Genomic DNA, 22,630 nt, shown 5'->3' on the forward strand with positions numbered 1-22,630 from the left:
CATTTGGGCCAAAGCTGGAATGAGATCTGGAGTCAATTGGCCTAACAAAATCCAAACTAAGCATTGATGAGCAGGTTATTGCTGAATGAGTGCTGCGTGAAAGTACTGACAATGAGATCTTCCGTTACTTTGATGATAATTGAGAGTAGGCTGATGGGGCAGTAATTTGTCAGGTTGGATTTGTCCTGTTTTGTGGACAGATCATACCTCGGCAATCTTCCACGTACAGTTACAGCATGGCTAGGGGCATAACTATTTCTGGAGTAAAAGTCTTCAGTACTGTGGATGGGATGTTCTCAGGGCCCATATCCCACATTGCTGTATCCTGTGCGTTTAGCCTTTTCTTGATGTCACATGGAATGAACGAATTGGCTGAAGACTGGCATCTGCGGTGTTGAGGGCTTCAGGACAAGGGCGAGATGGATCATCCACTTGGCACTACTAGCTGAAGAGAGTTGCAAATGCTTCAGCCTTGTCTTTTGCACTGAAGTTCTGGGCTCCCCCATCATTGAGGGTGGGGATGTTTATGTAACCTCCTCCTTCAGTAAGCTATTTCATTATCCACTACCTTCATGACTGGATGTGCCAGACTGCAGAGCATTGTTCTGACCTGTTGGTTGTGGGATCACCTAGCTCTGTCTATGGCATGCTGCATCTGCCTTTTGGTATGCACGCGGTCCTGTGTTGTAGCTTCACCAGGTTGACATCTCATATCGAGGTATGCTTGATGCTGTTCCTGGCATACTCCCCCACACTCCCAATTGAACCAGGCTTAAATGTAATGGTTATAGCCTCCTGTCAATCATATGATATATAATTCTGATGAAGCACCATGAGCGCACAGGCCTAAATGCCCCACCAACCAAAACTCCATTTACCTACTCATTGTGTACCTCTTCAGATACCTTTGCACCTGAGTGCAACTGTTCCTTACTGAACATTGGCAGCGACTTATAAAGTCAGCCACAAGGATGCACAGGAACTAAGCAGGAATGATTTTTTTTGGCTTCTTTCTGGGAGGTGTCATAGTCTCTGGCTGCTGAGGAGAGGAGGACTTAAATCTGTGGCACTAAACATTAGCACTCCTAACAATCAACAACACCAAAGATTCCCACATTTCCAAGAAATTTTATTGAAGGATCATATTGTTGTTGGTCAGAACATTTAGACATTTGCTCATTTGTCACTTTGTTTTCAGCCTGGATGTTCATCCCATGGTCTTTCCAGCAAGTTTCCTATTCTATTTTTAGATTTCTAATTTCCTACACTCTGTTGTGAAAATAGGAAAAGCCTAACATTGCATCTAATTACGAGTTGATTAAGTACTACTTTCTTCAGTATAAATATTCCTGTGTACATTCAAGGATGTATATCACTGCCTAAGTCGGTTACAATAAAACCCTGTAGGTCAATCAAGTGAGATGATGGGCAGAGTTTTCCAGTCCATCCCCGTGGCGGGTCTAATGGCGGGCGGCAGCTGAAAAATTGGTTTCTTGCCAGCGTGAGATGACGGCTGGGACGTGTGCTCTCGCCCGTCATGGCATGTTGTCATTTCCGCCAGAGGCATGGAACCGTGTTGCATCACCTTGAAGGCCTAACCAGAATTGTCTCCCCATCCAATTCTACGTGCTGCCAGCGGGATATCACGCCGATCCGGAACACGTCCGGACCAATATGCAGATGTTGGTACTCACCTGGAAGAAGGCCTGGGGCAGCTCACAGAGATCAGAAGATGGAGGCCTCCAGCGACTGTGAACCCTGGAACACCAGGTGCAATAGTGGGTGGGTGGAACATCAACCACGTGGATCTTCTTGCCACAGGCTCTTCCAGCTGCAGCAGCTTCCAGGAGTTGGATCCTTAAGCTGCAGGTGTTTCCAGGAAGTAGATCCTCCAGCTGCAGGTGGACAGCTGCATGTGACACTGTTGGGCAGTGATGGTCTGTTCTGGGGAAGGGGTTAGACAGTGAGGAGAGGAACAAAGAGGTGGAATGGGTGTGGAGGCCTAAAGGGCAGGTGAGGGGAGGTTGGGGGTGGTAGGGGAAAGAGAGAGATGTTGTGTGGGTCAAGGAATGTGTGAACTGGTATGGAGTGGGGGAGTGGGAAGGGCCGTGATGTTGTGCAGATTGTGCATGTGTGAATGGGAATGGCGGGGATATGCAGATGTGAATGGCATGGGAGGAAGAGGGGAAAGGGGTCCGGAGGGAAGAGTCCATAGTGTCAACTGATGAGTCCTGGGCAGCATACTGAGGGAATTGGTGATAGGAAGGGATGGTGAGGATAAAAGGGGGCAGTGGAAGACGGTAGCGTGGGAGGGTGAGGATTCGGCAATGACGGGTGAAGGGGCGCTGAGGGTTGCTGGAGGGGATACGCAAGTAAAAGCAAATTCTGGGGGTAGGCAGGATGGGGGCTAGGGGAGCATATCTATTTTAATGGGGGTGGGCTCCTCAGGAAGGTAGGGGACATGGACATTCACCTGCATGGGACGGAGGATGATGGGGACGAGTTGCAGGGTAACTGTGGGAAAGTCAAATGTTACACCTGGGAGGGGTCAAATAGTTACAGGGGGTAGGGTGTGAGTCACAGGGGGAAGGTCAAAGGTATTGGACTGGACATTGAATGTTACACGCACCATGGCCACTCACAGCTATGAAGAGCCTCCCAGTGGAGATCTCGGGGTGTTTCATGGGAGTTGGGTCAGTGGAGGTGGCAGGCCAGCAGGTCATCTCAACCGGACAACTGAAGGAGAACCCCATTATGTAGTAGTTAAAATGCTAGGGCATTAGAACAGATAACCATGCAAAGAGCAAAGGCTCAGTGTGCACAAGACACTTCTTGCACACGGCTCGCAAGGGCCCTGGCAAATACCTTTGTCTCCCTTCACATGCATGATTGCAGAGGACATGGACTCAGCCAGGGAAGTCCCTCTGAAGATGGAGGGAGGGGTGGGGGATGCACACAGTCTGGCGGACTATGAAATACAAGTAAACCACTTCAGGCCTCATTAATTTGCAAGGGTGCTCTATTTACAAAAGTGTCATAACATTAACAATCATAGTGCAACCAGGCAACCACATGTGAAATCAAAACTTCTGAATCTTACGTTCCCTACCACTTCTTCTAGGCTGTCCCCTATATTTGTAGTAGGGGTGGAGGCAGCCTGCTGACCAGGTTGCCCTGTTGTCTTGTATAACCTTGGCGATCGTCCTCTGGAGATCCAAGGTCTGGAGAGCCTTGGTTAACTTTGGCTGTCCTGCTATGTGGCAGCTGCTCCCTCTGTGGTCACAGAAGACGAAGCTGAAGGTGTCACAGGCATGGAGGATTTCAAAGGGCCGGACACCCTCAGAGAGTCCTGTGGAAGTCCCAAGGGTGTCCAACAGCCATTTTTCTTCCCTTTGGGTGCCCGAGGGGCCACAGCTGACTCCTTGAGGAGAAGGGGCACCTGGAGGGAAGTCAAGGTGCCCCATACCCCCTCTCGTGCAGCCACTGCCAAAGCTCACCCATGGCTATAGTGATGGAGTGCAGGTCTGTGCGCATCTCCAGTAGAAACTGGGCATTCTGCTGGATCAGGTTCTCCATGGCGTCCATCACCCTCTTCATGGGGACCTTGACGCGTGCATATGTCAGCACCACTTCATCAGCCAGCAGACTCCTCCGCCTCATGTGCCACACTGTTGAGGGCCTCCGATTCCTCTGTCTGATGTTCCCCCGCCTCTTGCAGCTCCCCCAGCATCTTGTGCAAGGCCCATCCCAGAGGCTTGTCATCCGACTTGGACGTCGCAGATGCCTCTTCCCCAACGGTCCCCTGAGTGCCAACGAACATGGCTGTCCCTACCTCTTCCTGCCACGGACGTGTCCATGCGGTGACCACCAGGAAATGAAACCCTGACTGAACTAAATCTAGTACCCACCAAGGTGTGTGTCTCTGCACTGGTGGGTGGTGCAGGTGACTGCTGTGACGCCTCTATAGGTGCACTTTCTTCCTCCTCCCCAACGTTCTTGGTCCTCTGTGGGCTGGAGGAGCTGCTGGACAGGGTTTCCTCTTCTGCCCTTGCCCTCTTCCTGCTAGCACCTATAATTGCAAGAGGACAGATTGAGTGACCGCATGAGCTGCCTTCAACATGGAGGAACGGATGACCCTTAGGTTTCTATGTGGCTACATTATGCATAGATCCTTACTGGATGGAGGCCGCCTGCCAATCTCTCTATCTGCACAGGCTAAGTCTGGTTCCTCCCTTGCCAGCTGGGCTTCCTGTTCCTCAAAATCAGTGAGTTCCTTGAGGTCAGGCCTGCCCCCTCCAATCTTGTCCCTCTCTCTCTATCTCTCTCTTTCTCCTATTGTGCGTCAACTTTTCCTGCACAAAGAAAGAAGATGGGGTTGAGACCATTTTGGTTTCATGTATCTTCCCATGCTTCCACTCTTACAAATAACCCACTGGATTGTGTGAGATGTGATTGATGCAATGGAGATTGTCCACAAGGGTTCTGGGTCAGCATCTTCCAGAGCAGTGTAAACATGCAGATAGAAAGATAAGGCATGTCATTAGCAGTGCTTCCTGGTGCCCTCAACACCTAACCCCCTAGCCCCACTCCGGCTCCCAAACAGCATCTGAGCTCTCTGAGTGTGGAAGGATCAGGGACCCAAGTGGCCTCTGCACCTGCAGACTAGATGGACTGCAGGTGGGCTATGAGGCATCACCTTAGAAGGTTGAGTAGATTTTTTATAAATGGGCCGCACAGATGGTACCCTTGTCACTGAGGCCCGTGTCCCCTTTACCATTCGATGAGCAGTTGCGGGTTCATTACCCTGGCAGAGCAGATGAGGTCATTCATCCATTTTCTGGACAGCAGCGCAGTACTCTGGTGGAGATGCTGGGCATTGGTCACCCTAGAGACTTCCTCCCATGCAGGGTTGGCCTGCAGCTCAGCCTCCTTCTGCCACCCTCAGGGTAAAGGGCGACCCTCCTGGCCTCCACTGTATTGAGCAGCAGTTCAACAGAAGCGTCACTGAATCTGGGGACCAAAGCTCTCTGTGATCAGCGGGTCATCTCCTCTTTTAATGGTGGGTAAGTTGATGTCCAGACGTCTTTTAAATATGGCACCCGGGTATGACAGCGGGGTGCGCGCCATCCAACTCGCCCTGCTGCGCAAAACATGGAAAACTCCTGATTCCATAATTAATTAGGCCAGCATCACGTGATTCAGCGCGAATTCCCACTGCCCTCCACGGCAGGAAACACTCCCGGTTCTCGCCTCTGCCACAGGACTTGGGCTCGGAATGGAAAATTTTGCCTGAAATATTTGTTTTTGCCAATCTCACTGAAATGATATAAGCCAGGAGCACAACATGAGCTATGGAGAAGAGTAAATTGAAGAAGAGAGTGGCACAGCTGAATTTTTATGACGAGTAACATGATAGCGAGAGTTTCACCAACGAGACATTGCGCGTCATTATTTTTCAGGTAAGGATGTAGAAATTTTAGACCAAATGAAATGCACGATCACGTATCTTCAGCCGGAGAAAGTCCAAAACTATAACCCAGTCACTGAGGCTTAGGAGACATTTAATAAAATAGCCCCTTAATTTTCCAGGGCTGTCCATTTATCATGGAGACCTTCTGAAATGAATGACTGCTTTCATATTTTCCATTTAACAAGAATAATTATTTACAATGTAAATATTGAAATCACAAGCACAGAGGATATACATAAACCATACAAAAGTTATTTTTAATTAGTAATTTTAAGTTTAAGTTGATATAAGTAACTATTTTAATGCCATCTGCCATTGCAAATACATTCACTACATTTTAGTTGAATCAGTCTATAATGAATACAATCCCATTTGTGGATTGAATATTTACATAATGTAACCCAAGGCTTTAAATTCCTAACCAGTAAATTTCATTGGGATATAAAAAAGATCTGTTCATCACTTGCCACCTATCTATTACAAAAATCAATAAAATTATCATGTATTGTATTATATCCTCTATAGAGTAGCTCTTTACAGAAAGATTATTCTGACTGGACATTTTGTTGGATATATATATGAAGCTGTTATATGGATAGAATTATCTCCAGCTATCTCCTCTTTGAGAGATGACTGAACATAAAATTAAACAGAAAAAGCAAAATACTACAGATGCTAGACATCTGAAAGGTAAACAGAAAGTGCCAGAAATACTCAGCAGATCAAGCAGCATCTGTGGAGGGAAAAAAATAATTAATGTTTCAGGTCAGTGATCCCTTGTCAGAGCTGGAAAATGTTACAACTCTAACAGGCTTTAAGCAGTAGCAGAGACAGGGAAAGGAAGTCAGGCAGGGTGGAGGAGGCAAGAACAAAAGCGAAGAACTGTGGTAGGGTGAAAAACAATAATTATTTAAATGACAAAACGTTGCAAGACAGAAGTATATCATAATGGGAACAGTACAGAAACAAACGATGGTTCGAGAGATGGAAGTGTAAATGGCCACAACAGAATCATTACCAACAACTACTGTCCAAAATAAAGTGGGAACAATCAATATAACCTGAAATTGCTTTTTTTTTAACTTTCCAAACTATAGCTTTATTTGTTGCGTAGATACACTGGTAGTTTATGCAGTGCTGGAGGAATCCATTGTGGAATGTCTGGGCTTTGGGGTGGTCCCTTCACGGAATCCATTCCTGAATCGACAATACACCACCTTCAGGTGCCTCATGCCTGTTGTGTTTCTCCTTTTGGCCTTAACACTCCAGTTATACTTCCTCTTTCTCTTGACAGAATAGGCACATTTACCGTAGATCGATTTCCGCAAATGAAATGCTTTAGTCCCACATCGCCAGCAAAGGGTGTGGGTCTTGTTCCACCTCTTACCAAATGACGATGTTCCCTTTGTCATTTTCACTGCGCGTCGGATTGAACTCAGTGTTGAGGCCAGGTGACTACTAAGTGCCTAATTAAAAGATCCTGTGCATTCCTCAAGCTTCCATTGAATTTAATTGGAACAGCATAGGAGGGTAAAGGCAAATGTCAGAGTAGGAATGGGCACAGAATAAAGTGGTAGGCGACTGCAACCTCAAGGTCACATTTGTGGACTGAACTTTGGGGTTCAGCAGAGCGATCACCCAGTCTGTGTTTGGTCTCCCCAGTGTAGAACAGACTACATTGTGAACAATGAATTGAGTATATTTAAATGAGACAAAAACAAGTAAATCACTGTTTCAATTGAAAGCAATGTTTGTGGACCACAACATTAGGAAGGAAGGAGAAAAAGGATTGGTGTTGCATCTCCAGTGCTTGCATGGGAAGGTGTCCTGTGAAGGGGATGTTGGGAGTGATTAAGGATTGAATCAGGGTGTTGTGGAAGAAATGATTCCCTGGGAAGGCTGAAAGGGGAGAAGGGAAAGATGTATTTGTTGATGACATTATGATGGAGGAGATGAAAATGGTGCAGGATAATCCATTGAATGTAGCGATTGGTGGGATGGAAGCTGAAGGCGAGGAAATCCTTATCATGGTTCAGGAGGAAGATAGAGTCATAGAGCCATAGAGGTCTACAGCACAGAAAAAGGCCCTTCGGCCCATTGAGTCTGCACCAGTCAAACAAGTACCTAACTATTCTAATCCCATTTTCCAGCACTAGGCCCATAGCCTTGTATGCCATGGCATCGCAAGAGCACATCCAAATACTTCGTAATTCTTCTTAAGGTCAAGGTGTATGAGCAGAAGTGTGAGAAATGGGATAAATGATTTCAAGGGCACTATGCACTATCAACCATGGTGAAAGGGGAGTTCCTCAGTTAAGGAAACAAGGAAAACATACTGGAAACGCTGGTATGGAAGGTGGCATTGTCAGAACTGATAAGACGGAGAAACTGGAAGAATGGAATGGAGACCTTAGAAGATACAGGTTAGAAGGAAGTGTAAAGAAGGTAACTGCAGGCATATAGTGAACATTGGTTGACAGCCAAGAAATTGAGATAAAGAACTTAAGGAGGGGATGGGAAGAGTTGGACCATCCGTGGAGGAAATTTGAAGCAAAGTTGATTATTTTTATAGTTTGGGGCAAAAACAGGGACTGCACCGAACAGTCATCAATGTACCAGAAAAAGAGGTGAGGGAGGGGATCTGACCAGGATTGGAACAAAGAATATTCACCTTATCCCATAAAAAGGCAGACATAGGTAGGACGCATAGGAGTTCCTATACTAGTCTGGAGGGGGTGAGAGAAGTCAAACGAGAAATTGTACAATGTTAGAGCAAGTTCAGTTAGGTATAGGAGTGGGTGGGGAAGGGGAACATTTGGGCTCCACTCAAGGAAAATAGTGGGGCCTGCAGGACATCCTGGTGGTGGATAGAGATAGTAATGGATTGGATATCCATTTTGAAAAGAAAACTCAGAAACAGGAAAGTTGTGAATTTTTAAAAATTCATTTACAGGATGTTGGCATCGCTGGCAAGGCTAGCATTTATTGCCCATCCCTAACTGCCATTGAGAAGGTAGCGATGAGCTGCCTTCTTGAACCGCTGCAGTCCCTTTGGTGTAGGTACTCGGTGCTGTTAGGGTGGGAGTTCCAGGATTTTGACCAAACGACAATGAAGGAACAGCAATATATTTCCAAGTCAGGATGGTGTGTGGCTTGGAGGGGAACTTCCAGGTGGTGGTGTTCCCTTGGATCTGTCCTTGTCCTTCTAGATGGTGGTGGTCATGGGTTTGGAAAGTGCTGCCTAAGGAGCCTTGGTGAATTTTTGCAGTGCATCTTGTAGATAGTACACACTGCTGCCACTGTATGTCGGTGGTAGAGGGAGTGATTGTTTGTGGATGGGATGCCAATCAAGCAGGCTGCTTTGTGTTTGTTGTGAGCTTCTTGGGTGTTGAGGGAGCTGCACTCATCCAGGCAGGTGGGGAGTATTCCATCACACTCCTGACTTGTGCCTTGTAGGTGGTGGACCGGCTTTGAGGTGTCAGGAGGTGAGTTATTGGCCACAGGATTCCTAGCCTCTGACCTGCTCTTGTAACCACAGTATCCAGATCAGTTTCTGGTCAATGGTAACGCCCAGGATGTTGAAAGTGGGGAATTCAGCGATGGTAATGCTACTGAATATCAAGGGGAGATGACGTTGTTGGAGATGGTCATTGCCTGACACTGTGTGGCACGAATGTTACTTGGCACTTGTCAGCCCAAGCCTGGATATTGCTGCATTTGGACATGTGCTGCTTCCGTATGTGAGGAGATACGAATAGTGCTGAACACTGTGCAATCATCAGCGAAAGTTCCCATTTCTGACCTTATGATGGAAGGAAGGTCATTGATGAAGCAGCTGAAGCTGGTTGGGCCTAGGACATTATTATTATTACAAGGGACCAGACATAGGAAGAAAAAATTATCGAGATACGAAGAAAGAAATTCCATGGGGCAAGAACAAGCAGCAACATCGGGCAAGATTTTTCAGTCCCGCTGGCCAGCGGGATGTTCCAGTCCACCAAAGTCAATGGACTTTTGGCTGGCCAGCCACATTCACTGCAGTGGGACCCACCGCATCAGGGCTGGAAAATCCCAGCCCATGAGTCTACCGGGGCAGCCCTGTTTGTTCATCTTGAGAAAGAGGTATTACTGGGCTGCGTGAAGCTGGGGAGCTGTGAAGGTGGAGAAGATGAGCAGAGGAGATGAGGCTACTGATGGTCTGGGAAACAACAGCTTGATGTTCAATGGTGGGCTCGTGGTCCAGGGGGAGATAGGAAGGGATATCATAGACTTGTCACTTGTCATCCACAATAGAGATGTTTGACCACCAAACAACCAAAATTTACGATGATACCAAATTTGGGGGTGTGGCAAACCAGTGGGGAATGAGGTAGGCCACGCGGGCCAAATATCTGTAGAAGAACACCTGGGTAAAAGTGATCATTATATCACAAGGTTTAGATTAGTAATAGAGAAGAGCAAGGAACATTCTATATTGGAATGTCTAAATTGTAAAAGGGTTAACTTCAATGGGATGAGAGGGGATCCAGCGAGGTTAAAATGGAACTAAAGTTTGACAAGCAAAACTTTAACAGAACTATAGGTTTTCTTTAAGGAACGGATGTTTTAGGTACAGCCTGGGTATATTTCAACAAGAGGGAAAGGCAGGAGAACCAAAACCAGGGGTTCCTTGGTTGACAAGGGAGATAGAGAACATAATGAAAAAAAATGATGTATGATACATGTCAGGTGAATTCTTTGAACAAGAATCAGGCCAAACACAATGGGCAGAATTTTGCTGTCGGTGAGCAGGGGGCGGGAAGCACCGATGCGTAAAATGACACGGGATGACGTCGGGCAGAACCCCCGAGGTCATCCTGGCCCATTTCAATTTTCAGGAAGGCAGGACTGCAGCAAAATCAGCTGCGGGCCTGCTGACCTGTCAATGGCCAATTGAGGCCATTGACAGGAACAATTAAGCAATTAAAGGACCTGCCCGTCCAACCTTAAGGCCATGATCTCCGGCGGCAAATAGATAAAACATGAAACCTCATCCACTGGTGGGATGAGGTTTCATGTAGGGTTTTAAAAAGTTTAGTAAAGTTATTATGTAAATTATAAACATGTCCCATCTCATTGTCACGAGGGGGACATGTTAGGAAATTTTTTTTTCTATTTTTCATATTTTTAAAAGTGGAAGCGATCACCCTGAGGCAGCACCCAGCCTCGGGGTGATGTGCGCTCTTTCGTGCGCATGCGCGAAAGAGCACACTCTCGCTTTTGGGGAATCCTGCCGGACGTCACGCTGGGTGGGCCTTAATTGGCCCGCCCACTTAAAATGGTGGCGGGGCCCACTTCTTCAGCGGGGATCGGCTCCCCGCCCGCCGGAGATTGGGTCGGGCCCGCCCATTCGACAGGCAGAAAATTCTGCCCAATAAATTGAAAGGGAAAGTAAAGAGGATTAATAGGCCGGCAGAAAGAGAATATGAGAATAGTATGTCAGTTAGCATAAAAGGTAATCCAAAAAGTTTCTACTGGCATGTAAACAGTAAGCAGGCAGTGGTAGGGCCGATGAGGACAAAGAGGGTGATATATCATTAGATGCAAAGGACAATTCTTGAATACGTAATAAGTACTTTGCGTTGTATGTTGTTGTGGTTGTCTAAGAAAGAGATTCAGAGGCACAGAGTCTGAACAGTGACTATTTATTGTAGAACATAACGATGTACAGATATATAAGACAGTAGGCTTCTTTAGTCCAAAGCATGAGCTATCTCCATTAAAACTACTACCAGACTACTACTACTCAATTTGCCACTAGCTTGACCTGCTTGCTACCCTTAATGTCCCTATTAGCACATCCTTTAGATAATATCACCACCATCAACACCCCTTTGTCCTTTTGTCTATGACATCTTTGGCAGTCTCTTCTTGGCCTCCACCTATCACTGGCCCCCTAACGAACTCCTCCTGTCCCACCCCCCTCTACCAGCTTATATTTCATCTCATTTCTATATATTCTTTAGTTCTGATGAAGGGTCATACAGACTCAAAACATCAACTGTATCCCTCTCTGCAGATGCTGTCAGACCTGCTGAGTTTTTCTAGGTATTTTTGTTTTTGTTCTAGATTTCCAACATGCGCAATATTTTGCTTTTACCAGATTACTACTAGTCATTTGACTCCTTTTACATAATCATATGGGGGGTACTGTTTCCCCAGTTCCACATTAACCCTTTCAGTCCTAAACATCCTAATACTACACGTTGTATCTGTGTTTACTAAGGAAGGTGACACTTGAAGGTATCGGTAGAAGCAGAGATGGTAGTGGTAATAGGAAGAAAATTGATAGGCTGGATGTACTGTTAAAGTTGGCTATGCTTAATGTGGATAAATTGCCTGGTCTAGGTGGCTTGCAATTGAGGATGCTAAGAGAATTGGGCTGGAGAGAGTGGAAGAGCTTGCAATAATCGTGCAATCTTCCCAAATATGGAATAGGTGCCAGAGGATTACACTGTGGCAAATGTGACACACATGTTCAAGAACGAGTGTGAGCACATTCCAAGCAACTGCAGGCTGGTCATTTTAACATCAGTGGTGGGTAAAGTTTAGAAACAATAATCAGGAAAAAAAGTAATAGGAACTTGAAGAGGTTTGAATTAATTAAGGAGAGCCAGCACAACATTGTAAAAGGTAGAATGTGACTAATATAAGTTATGAGGTTACAGCAGGGGAATGGGACTCGCGAGATTGCTCTACAGAGAGCTGGCATAAGCCAAATGACCTAATTATATGCCAAAATTACCCTATTACTCTATAAGTAACAGAAAAGTTTCATGAAGGGAATGCAGTGTACGTTGTCTAATATGGATTTTAAGAAAGTGTTACGACCGAGATGGGAGGAGTGCATGAGTTCCACTACTCCACGGGTTACAACGTATATTTAAGTGAAATATCCAGCTAGCTACATGGCCAAATATCTGCTTTACCTATGAATCTCAAAATAACCACTCAATGCCCAAGTATGTTCAGTTAACAACAAAATTATTAGTTTATTATAAAACCAGATTGACACACACACACACACAGTTGGTCTCTCAACACTAATCTGTTAAATAATTGATGACCCTTGCACTAATTTTCAGGCAGACTTCACAGGAAACTTGCAGTCAGTCAATTGCAGAATGTAGAGCAACTCTGGAGCAACTTCCATCACTTTTTGCTTTCAACTGGGTCTGCAGCTTCAGGAGCTATTGTCTTCTTTGCTCAGGCAGTTGATCCTTCTTTTTCTTCCCCCACACACCCCCCTACCCCAATCATGTGGATAGTCTTGACAGTATGCCATAATCATCATTTTGAGGGCCTGGTGGTATCGTTCTAAAGCTCCTTAAGTTTGTGGGTAGCATGCTGAGGACTTTAATTGTTTTATCCCCAGATACTCATAACTTCTTGAAAGATTTTAGACATGAAATTAGAACCTCAATCCGACTGGGCCTCAATCGGTAATGCAAATCAAATGAAGAACTGGGTTAATTTTTCTACCACTGCCTTGGCAGAAATTGTTCTCAAGGGAATGACTTCTGGGAACCGAGTAGCCACATCTAATATTGTGGGTATATATTGATGTTCCGCTTTTGTTTTGTAAAGGTCCCAGTCTACCAACAACCTACCAAATGGTTCTCTAAAAACTGGCATGGGAATTAGCAGTGCCGGTTTGATCGCAGGTTGCAGTTTTCCCACAATCTGGCATGTATGACATGTTTTACAAACTACCATGTCCTTGTGAAGACCTGGCTAGTAAAACTGCCAACTTATGCGTGCTTGGGTCTTTTGGATCCCTACATGTCCTACCATTGGAATTTCATGAGCTATCCTGAGTATTTCCTGACAATATTTGGGCAATACCACTACCTGATGAACCGCCATCCACTCTACAGGTCTGTGAGGTTCACTTCCTCATCAGAATCCCTTTTTTAACGTGGTAGCATTCCGGAACTCCTTCAGCTTCAGCTGTGGTTTGAGCCGACTGTGCCACTTTAGTTAACTCTGGATCGGCTTGCTGAGCCTTAATCTGAGAGGGTTTACTGAACATTTCCATATCCAAATCCTCAAAGAAAGTTTCAGATAGCCAAATAGCTGTTTGTGGTGCCAATTCTACCTCTGATGATGGAACTTGTTTAGTCATTGCTTGAATCACTACGCAAGGAAAAATCTTTTTGCTGAAGCTGCTCTGTGTCCTTGACTTCACCAGGTCTTTCCATGACTACTGGAGAAACTACTACTTTCGCTCCGGCCAGATCATTTCTGAGGAGTAAGTTAACTCTGTCTAAAGGCAAACTATGAACAACGCCTACCGTTACTATTCCAGACGTTAAGTCACACTCCATGTGCACCAGATACAAACATATGGGTATATACTCCCCACCAATACCTTTCACTAAAACATTGGCATTTAGTGAAATCTCTAATGGAAAAGTCATGCCTTTCACCAGCAAAAGAGTAGTTCCTGTATCCCGAAGCATAACTATAGGTTTCCCTGCTTCACTTGAGGTATAAGGAGTTACTTCTCCTTTAGACAAAAATTCCCTGTAGCTTTCAGGTATCTTGTTCACCTCTCTCACATTCACAGTATGTTTGCACTTGGCTTTACAGCTGCAGTCAATGCTACAGCCTGGCCTGCAGTACTCTTGTTTTGGGCCCCTTTTCTGCATCAATCTTGTATACCCCAATAGGTCCCAGAAGTTGACTCAATAACTTCCAGCAATTCGCACGGTCTCCTACCATGTAATAATGGGAACACTTAGGCCTTCGGATGTCACTCCCACCCTCAGAACTTTGCTTTCTGGTCAGAGGAGGAGGTTACGGTACATTTCCAGCTGTCCCTTCTCATTCTTGGCTACTTGCCTTCCTGTCACTCTCCCACCTTCTACCCTTCTCGGGTTTGTTGGAATGGTGGACAAATGGTTTGGGCTTGTGGACAAGCTCATAATCATTAGCCATCTCAGCTGCCTGTCTAGCTGTTGAAACCTTCTGGCTCAACTTGGAACCTTACTAATGGATTTCCCTGAGAGTCTCAGACATGTCCTCTACCTTTAGTGCCTGTATCCAACAATCAAAGTTAGTTTGCTTTACCCTCTCAAATTCTATATAGGTCTGACAGGCTATTTCCGGAGATTCCAAAATGGCTGCCTGTAAGCTTCAGGAACCAACTCATAAGCAGCAAGAATAGCCTTTGTCGCCACCTCATAATCTGGAGAAGACTCTTCAGAAAGCAAGGCATAAACTTCATGACCTCTGCCAGTCAACCTGCTTTGCATGAGCAATTTACAGTTTTCTTTCTGCCACCCCATCTGCTTATCTATCTTTATAAAAGAAATGAAAAATGCCTCTACTCCTTTTCCTCAAACTTCGGGAGGGCTTGCACAAATTTAAACAGCTCCCCACTGCTTCTTGGGTTAAAGTCGGGATCTTACCCACTAATATTTCCCCTAGAGTAGGGCCAAGGCCATCCTATTGTTTTAGTTCTAGCATTCTAAGCTGGTATTCCCTTTCTCGCTCCTTTGCTCTCTCCTGCCTTTCTGTTTTCCCTCTTTTAAATTTGAATTTTAGTCTCTTTTCGCTCTATGGCCTTTCTGCTTGCTCCTTTTGAAATGCTCTCTTTCCTCTTCTTTCACCCGAAATTCTAGCTAGTTGAACTTCTATTCTAACTGAAACTGTGCACAAGTAAATTTGTCTCCTTCCGATTCTAAAGCTTCCTCTGGTTCTTTCACTTCCATGTTCAGCTTTTTGGGCACTAGTTTTTGAAGGTCTGCTTTCTTAGCTCTCACTCTAACTTCTATCTATAACTCTTCCACTACTGTGCAACAGTTAATACCATTGAAGAAACATAATTTAACCCCGGCTGCTTCAAAAATTCACATGCATAAAAAGTAGCCATTTCGCTAATACAAACGTTTCTCTAATATAGAAGAAACCTGGTTGTTGCCTTTTACCCTTTTATCCTTTCCCAATTACATTTCATTTTAGGTTAAATCCCATGAGCCCCCAGTTATACGTTATGACCAAGATGGGAGGAGTGCAGTGTATGTCTCTAGTTCCATTACTCCGTGGGTTACAACATATGTTTGAATGATTTCTCCAGCTAGCTATACAGCCAAATATGTACTTTAACAATGAATCGCAGAATTACCACTCCGTGTTCAGGTTTTTTCAATAAACAACAAAATTATTAGTTTATTATCAAAGCAGAAATTGTCAAGTACAAGGCAAAGCTGCAAAGCTTGATAACACACAGTATGAAATATGAAAGTATAATAATGACTCTTTCTAAATACCCTAACAACACACACACAGACACAGACATACACACAAAAATAAAAGAAAAATTCTGCCAAAAGGTTAAAAGTCAATAGTTCAAGGGGAAAAAAATAAATGATGGAGTCCTTGAAATGGTGTCCGGGACATACGGTTGGTCCCTCAGCACTGGTCTGCGAAACAATCAATGACTCTTGCACAATTTTTCAGGTGGACTTCACAGAAAACTTGCAGTCAGTTGATTTCAGAAAATAGAGCAACTTCGCAGCAACTTCCATTCACTTTTTGCTTTCGACTGGGTCTGGAGCTTCAGGAGCTGTGGTCTTCTTTACCCAAGCAGTTGCTCCTTCTTGTTCCCCCCCCCCCCCTCCAAAGCAAAACCAACCTACCCACTTTTACACACAGTTTTCCAAACATAATTTTTTTTTCCCCAAAGCCATAAACCACCATGTGACCTATTTCTAAACAGTCCTCCAGGGTCAAGATATTTCCAGCTCCTTTAAAAGTGCTTTATTACCTTTTCTTGTAAAATGCTTTCCTTTCCGGGAACAGCAGCAACTAGAGTCCTTGCAATAACCATTAAAGGGACAGTTTATTTAAAAAACACAAATTCTTTCAGATTGTTCTTAATCCTTGAAGATGAATCATTTTCGTTCATGACAAAATTATTTGATAAAGAACCACTAAAAGGCTGATTAACAAAATTGAGACTCATGGAATAGGGTAGTCAGTGACAGCTTGGACAAAAAATTGACTCAAGGGCAGGAAAGAGTGAGACATGGTACATAGTTGTTTTTCAGACAAGGGAATAGTAGACAGTGGCGTTGTTCATGGGCTAGTGCTAGGATCGCTGCTTTATTTGATAGATATAAATGAGTTGGATATTGGAACACTGATTAAATTTCAAAATTTGCCAATGTTACCAAACTTGGAGGTGTGACAAACAGGATGAATGAAAACAATCGACTACAACTGGACATAGATAGCAGATTGGGCAGACAAGTCTCACATGCCAATTATAGGTATGTCATTTTCATAACTTTTAAAATACAAACGTTATTCAATGTATGAATTTGAATTTTTGAATTTACTTTTTCTCTTTTAAAATGGAAAATGTGTTCTGACAAGATGGCCACTGGAGGTCAGATGATCTGGGGGTGAATTTTCTCCCCATCATGGGGGCTAAGAGGGAGCAGGTATGGGCGGGTGCGCAGCCGATGGCCACCCATGATCAGCTACGTGCCACCATTTTACGTGGGCAGGCCAATTAAGGCCTGCCCAGTGTGACGCGCACCCTGAAGCGCTAAGCACTCCCTGTGGGGATGGGGGAGGAGGCTGAGTCGGGGCCTGTGCTTTTTCACGCATGCATGCGAAAAAGCGTAGAAATCTCCCTGGAGCACAGAGTTTGATTTTGAAATATTTAAATAAAGAAAAAATATTTTAAGACATGTCTCCTCATGTGACAGTGTCACATGAGCTGGGACATGTCTATGAATTTTATTTAAAATTTTTGTTAAAGTTTAAAAACCTTCACGAAACGTCACCCCGCCTCTGTGGATGAGGTTTCATGATAAATGCACAGACCGCCTGAGTTCTTCGCCTGCCCACCAACCTTAAGGTTGGACAGGCAGCTCTGTTAATTATTTTAATTGATATTTAAATGGCCTCAAAAGGCCTTTGACAGTTCGGCGGGCGTGCAACCAACTCCAGTGCGCGCCCGCTGAACTGAAGATCTGAATGACACACAGTGACATCGGGACGCACGCCTGACATCACTGTACGTTAGTTTATGTGTCAGCGAGTGGGGCCCGCCCCCGTATGCCAACCAGAAGATTCAGGCCCTGGTTTGTGTATTTGAGGAACTAACCCAGGAACTGACTCACTTTCTGACTATGTCTTAAAGACAGACAAACATGCATTCTCCTTAAAAGTGTTAACTACTCATCTCCTGAAAGCCATCGAACTGTTGATGAAGGAGCGGAAGTTCTATTGTCAGCCAATGAGCTAATCAATGACTTAATCTCTGAAAGAACAATGTAGATGTTTGGGCAGAATTTTTGGCTTGTCGGGCGGGCGCACGTTCAACCCGAACGAGCGTAAAACGATGCCTGATAACGTTGGGTGAGTGTCCCGACATCATCGCGCAATATTTCAGTTGGCAGCGCACCCACCGACAATTAAGCAACCTATTAAGGCCCTTAATGAACTAATTGATTGAAACTACCCGTCCAACCATTCGGTTGGCAGGCGGGCGAAAAGGCCAAGTTGCCTTTGCATTTTTGGTGAAACCTCATCCACGGGCGAGATGAGGCTTCGACCAGTGTTTAAATTTTTTTTTAACTTTACAAACTCATCTCTACCATGTCCCTGCTCTGTGACAGAGTCACATGAGGGGACATTTTGTTACCAGTTCTAATTTCTTTACCTTTTATTTTAAAAATCTTCAGCTCCCTGAGGCAGTTCTTTGCCTCAGGGAACTTTTACTGCGCATACCCACGCACATGTATGAACTTCCATACTCGCCCTCCTCCCGCCCCCACTCCAGCAGTGCTGAGCGCTGCAGCGTGTGATTCACACTGGCTGGCCATTAATTTGCATGAAATTGCAGTCGGGGCCCGATCGCGGGCGGTGATCCTTTTCGCAGCCACTCCCGCTCACCCCCACTGAGCCCGCCGACAGCTGGAAAATCCTGACCATAATGTGGGTTTTGCACTTCGAGAAACTATTATTGGTAATGAAGAAAGAGAGCTGTACTGACCATGTGACAGCAGCCATCTTTCAGAGGCAGCTTTAATAAGGCCTGTTTGTCACAGAAAAAGAGCAGCAATAACTTCTATGCCTGAGAAAAGACCTGAAGGTTGCAACATCATAAGATCTGCAAGCTAGGACCATTTCAGGTACACAAAACAGCTACCTAACCCCCTGTTAACAAGACCACATGAAATTGACTTCATGACCTATAGAAAGTCCATCACTTGGAGAAAATCCTGCAAACAACTTCTGCATATGACTTTGGCTGTTGAATTCAACTAAACTGCACTTTCAGGTGTGATGAAAACTTTCCTTTGGCCTGTAACATACTTCTTCCAAAACAAGATAACCATGTGGATTCTGAACTATTCCTTTGTTTTTCCATAACTTGTAAAAGTGCACTATTCTCTACAACTGAACTGTCTTTGAGCGTGTCTGTTATATGTGAACGCATGAGTGGGTGTTTAGTGTTCAATTTCGGGGTGAGTGCTTAAATAAATAATCATCTTAGGAACATAGGAGCAGGAGTAGGCCATTTAGCCCACTGAGCCTGCTCTGCCATTCAATACAATCATGGCTGATCATCCACTTCACCGCTCCTTTCCCACAATAACCCCATATCCCTTTATGTTATTGGCATTTAGAAATCTGTCAATCTTTGCTTCAAACAAGCTCAATGACTGAGCTTCCACAGCCCTCTGGGATAGATAATTCCAAAGATTCACAACCCTCTGAGTAAAAAAGAAATATCCTCATCTCTGTCCTAAGTGGCTTCCCCCTTATTTTGAAATTGTCTCCTTGTTCTGGTTCTGGACTCCCTAGCCAGAGGAAACATCTTATCTGCATCTACCCTGCCTATCCCTTTAAGTATTTTGTAGGTTTCAATGAGATCACCTCTCATTCTTCAAAACTCTAGAGAATACAGGCCTAGTTTCTCCAATCTCTCTTCATAGGACAGTCCCACTAGCCCGGGAACAAGTCTGGTGAACCTTCGTTGGACTCCCTCTACAGTAAGGTAAGGGGATTACTCTAGCTATGGTCTAACAACGTTTCTATACAATTGAAGCAACATTTCGCTACTCCTGTACTCAAATCTTCTTCAGAAAAAGGCTAACATACCATTAGCCTTCATAATTGCTTACTGCATCTACATACTAGCTTTCAGTTACTTATTGACGAGGACACCCTGACCCCTTTGTACATCTACACTTTCTAATTTCTTATCATTTAAGAAATACCTTGCACATCTGTTCCTCCTACCAAAGTGGATAACCTCACATTTTCCACATTACATTCCATCTGTCGTGTTCTTGCCCACTCACTGGCCAGGATTTTCCAGTCGTCGGGCAGGCTCGGTAGGCCGAGTGGGAGCGGCTGCGAAATGGGCCGCAGCCCACGATTGGGCCCCAACCACTATTTCATGCTGGCTGGCCAATTAACAGCCAGCCAGTGTGATTCGCACGCTGCAGCACTCAGCGCTGCTGGGATTGGGGCGGGAGGAGGGCGAGTCCAGAAATTTGCACATGAGTAGGTACACGTGAGAAATTAGTTTGAAAAATGTTCACTTTTTTTAAGCACCATCCACCCACGGATGAGGTTTCACAAAAAATCCAACGGTCGCCTGGCCGATTTGCCTGCCAACTAACCTGGAAAGATTCCTGCAGATTGGAAGGTAGCAAATGTCACCCCACTGTTGGCCAGGCAGTGAAGAATTTCTTTTAATTATGGCTTTAATGGCCTTAGTTGGCTGCTTAATTGTTGGCAGGCGTACTGCTGACTGAAATATCATGCGGTGCACGATGACGTTGGGACACTCGCCAGATGTCATCGCACATCATTTTACGCTCGCTTGGGTCGGGAGCATGCCAGCCCGATGAGCAAAATATTTTGCTCACTAAGACTGTCTAAATTCCCTTGAAGCCACTTTGCATCTTCCTCACAACACACATTCCCACCTAGTTTTGTGTCATCCGTGAACTTGGAAATATTATATTTGGTCCCCACATCCAAATCATTGATATATATTGTGAACAGCTGGGGACCAAGTACAGATCTTAGTGCTACCCAACTAGTCACTGCCTGCCAACATGAAAATGACTACTTTATTCCTATTCTCTGTTATGTACTTGCCTGTAAACCAATCCTTAAATTCATGCCAGTATATTACCTCCTATCCCATGTGCTTCAATATTTGCTAACCAACCTCATCTGGGGGACTTTATCAAAAGCCTTCTGAAAATCCAAGTATACTATGTCCACTGACTCCCCTTTATCTGTTAGTAACGTCTTCAAAAAACAATAGGTTTGTCAAACATGATTTTCCATTCATAAATCCATGTTGACTATGCCCAATCAGATCATTATTATCCAAGTGTCCATTTATCACATCCTTTAGAATAGATTCTAGCATTTTCCCTTCTACTGATGTAAGGCTAACTGGTTTGTAGTGACCTGTTTTCTCTCTCCCTCCCTTTGTAAACAGCGCAGTGACATTTGCTACCTTCCAATCTGCAGGAATCTTTCCAAAATCTATAAAATTTTAGAAGATGATCACCAATGCGTCCACTATCTCCATAGCTACATCCTTCAACGCTCTAGGATGTAAATTATCGGGTCCCGGGGACTTTTCAACCTTCAGTCTTGTTAGGGGGAAGAAAGTAAATGAGAATTTATGGTAAGGGAGAATTCATTATAAGGGAATGAATTACTTAAATTAGAATCTATAGGCAGGCCAGCGCAAATCAGTAAATCAACAATTAAACAGTTAAACCAGATGAACCTTATACACTCACCAACTTTGTACACCCTCAGGGTTTGCAATCACCAACAAGGTCCTAGGAGTTAGACTGGAGTCAGAGGATGGCAATAACATAGATTAAGTGTGCTCTTCAACAGATAGGGGAAGGACAGATGGTCCCAGCTTAGATAGGAAGGCAGGTCTCTGCCTGGGTGAAAGTAGGGTCAGATGATGTATGTACCTTTGTACCCTTTGTTACCAGAGACTTGTCTGTTTAATGTAAACCTATATGTTGACAAGATCGGAATCTGGAGGATTTGTATGTGACCAATAATGTATAAATATGGTGAACACTTGTAGCTTAGTGAGTACTGTCTCAAGCTGTATTGAGATGATGCCCTCCTTACAATTGCTCGAATAAACAATCGTAACCTGTACCTGAGCCTCCTGTGGTCCATTCATCAAAGATACCACATCAAGTCTCATTAATTTCTCCAATACAACTTTCTTACTAATACTAATTTCCTTCAATTCCTCATTCTCTCTAGTCCCTTGGATCTCCAATTTTGGGAGATTTTTTGTAGCTTCCTTAGTGAAGACAGACACAAAGCAATAATTTAGCCTCTGTGCCATTTCTCTATTCCCCATTATAAATTCTCTTGACTCTGCCTGTAATGGACCCACATTTGTCTTAGCCAATACATACCTATAGAAAATTTTACAGTCCGTTTTTATGTTTTTTGCTATTTTACTTTCATATTCTATTCTCTTTATTTATCAGTTTCTTGGTCCTCCTTTGCTGTATTCTAAAATCTTTCCAATCCTCAGGTTTACTACTATTGTTTTAATCTTATGCAATCCTGAACATCCTTTGTTTGCTTCTCTAATCTCATGATGAATGCCATGCCCCACATTACCAGTTTGGTGGTCTAAAAACAACATCTACCAATGTCTGCTGCTCTTTCCTGTTTCTTAGCTCCACCCAAACAGATTCCACATTTTGTTTTTCTAATCTGAGAACCTCCCTTACTAATGTACTGATCCTATCCCTTATTGTCAGTGAAGCACCACCTCCTTTTTCCTTTTTTTCTTTTTGTTTTTGTTTTTTGCCTGTCCTTGCTAAATATTGAATTTTTCTTTGCCTAAGCCCATGAGTAGCCTGCTGTTGGTTATTTAAATTTCCCACACACTCAAGGGTTAAAAATACCACACGTCTCTTCCTTTCAAAAATTCACTGATAATGAACAGTTCGGAAGGAGCACACTGTAACAAGTAGCAGATGCAATTTAATAGAGAAGGGTGAGGTGATGCATTTTTGCAGAAGGGATAAGGAGAAGCAATATATAATTAATAGGGAGATTTTTAAAAATTGTTTCATG

General features: G+C 44.3%; 2 protein-coding genes across 2 annotated transcripts in view; both read right to left on the minus strand.

Moving 5' to 3' along the window:
* The window catches only part of adgrb2 (adhesion G protein-coupled receptor B2), a 1,091,625-nt gene that overhangs the window by 687,590 nt on the left and 381,405 nt on the right, over window positions 1-22,630 (minus strand). The window lies entirely within an intron of this gene.
* Window positions 6,598-6,882, minus strand: LOC144695863 (large ribosomal subunit protein eL37-like). The gene has a single exon (XM_078566905.1). The coding sequence runs from the start codon at window positions 6,880-6,882 to the stop codon at window positions 6,598-6,600; it is 285 nt and encodes a 94-aa protein (XP_078423031.1).

This window comes from Cetorhinus maximus, chromosome 21 (assembly GCF_964194155.1).
Source record: "Cetorhinus maximus chromosome 21, sCetMax3.hap1.1, whole genome shotgun sequence".
Lineage (NCBI taxonomy): Eukaryota > Metazoa > Chordata > Chondrichthyes > Lamniformes > Cetorhinidae > Cetorhinus > Cetorhinus maximus.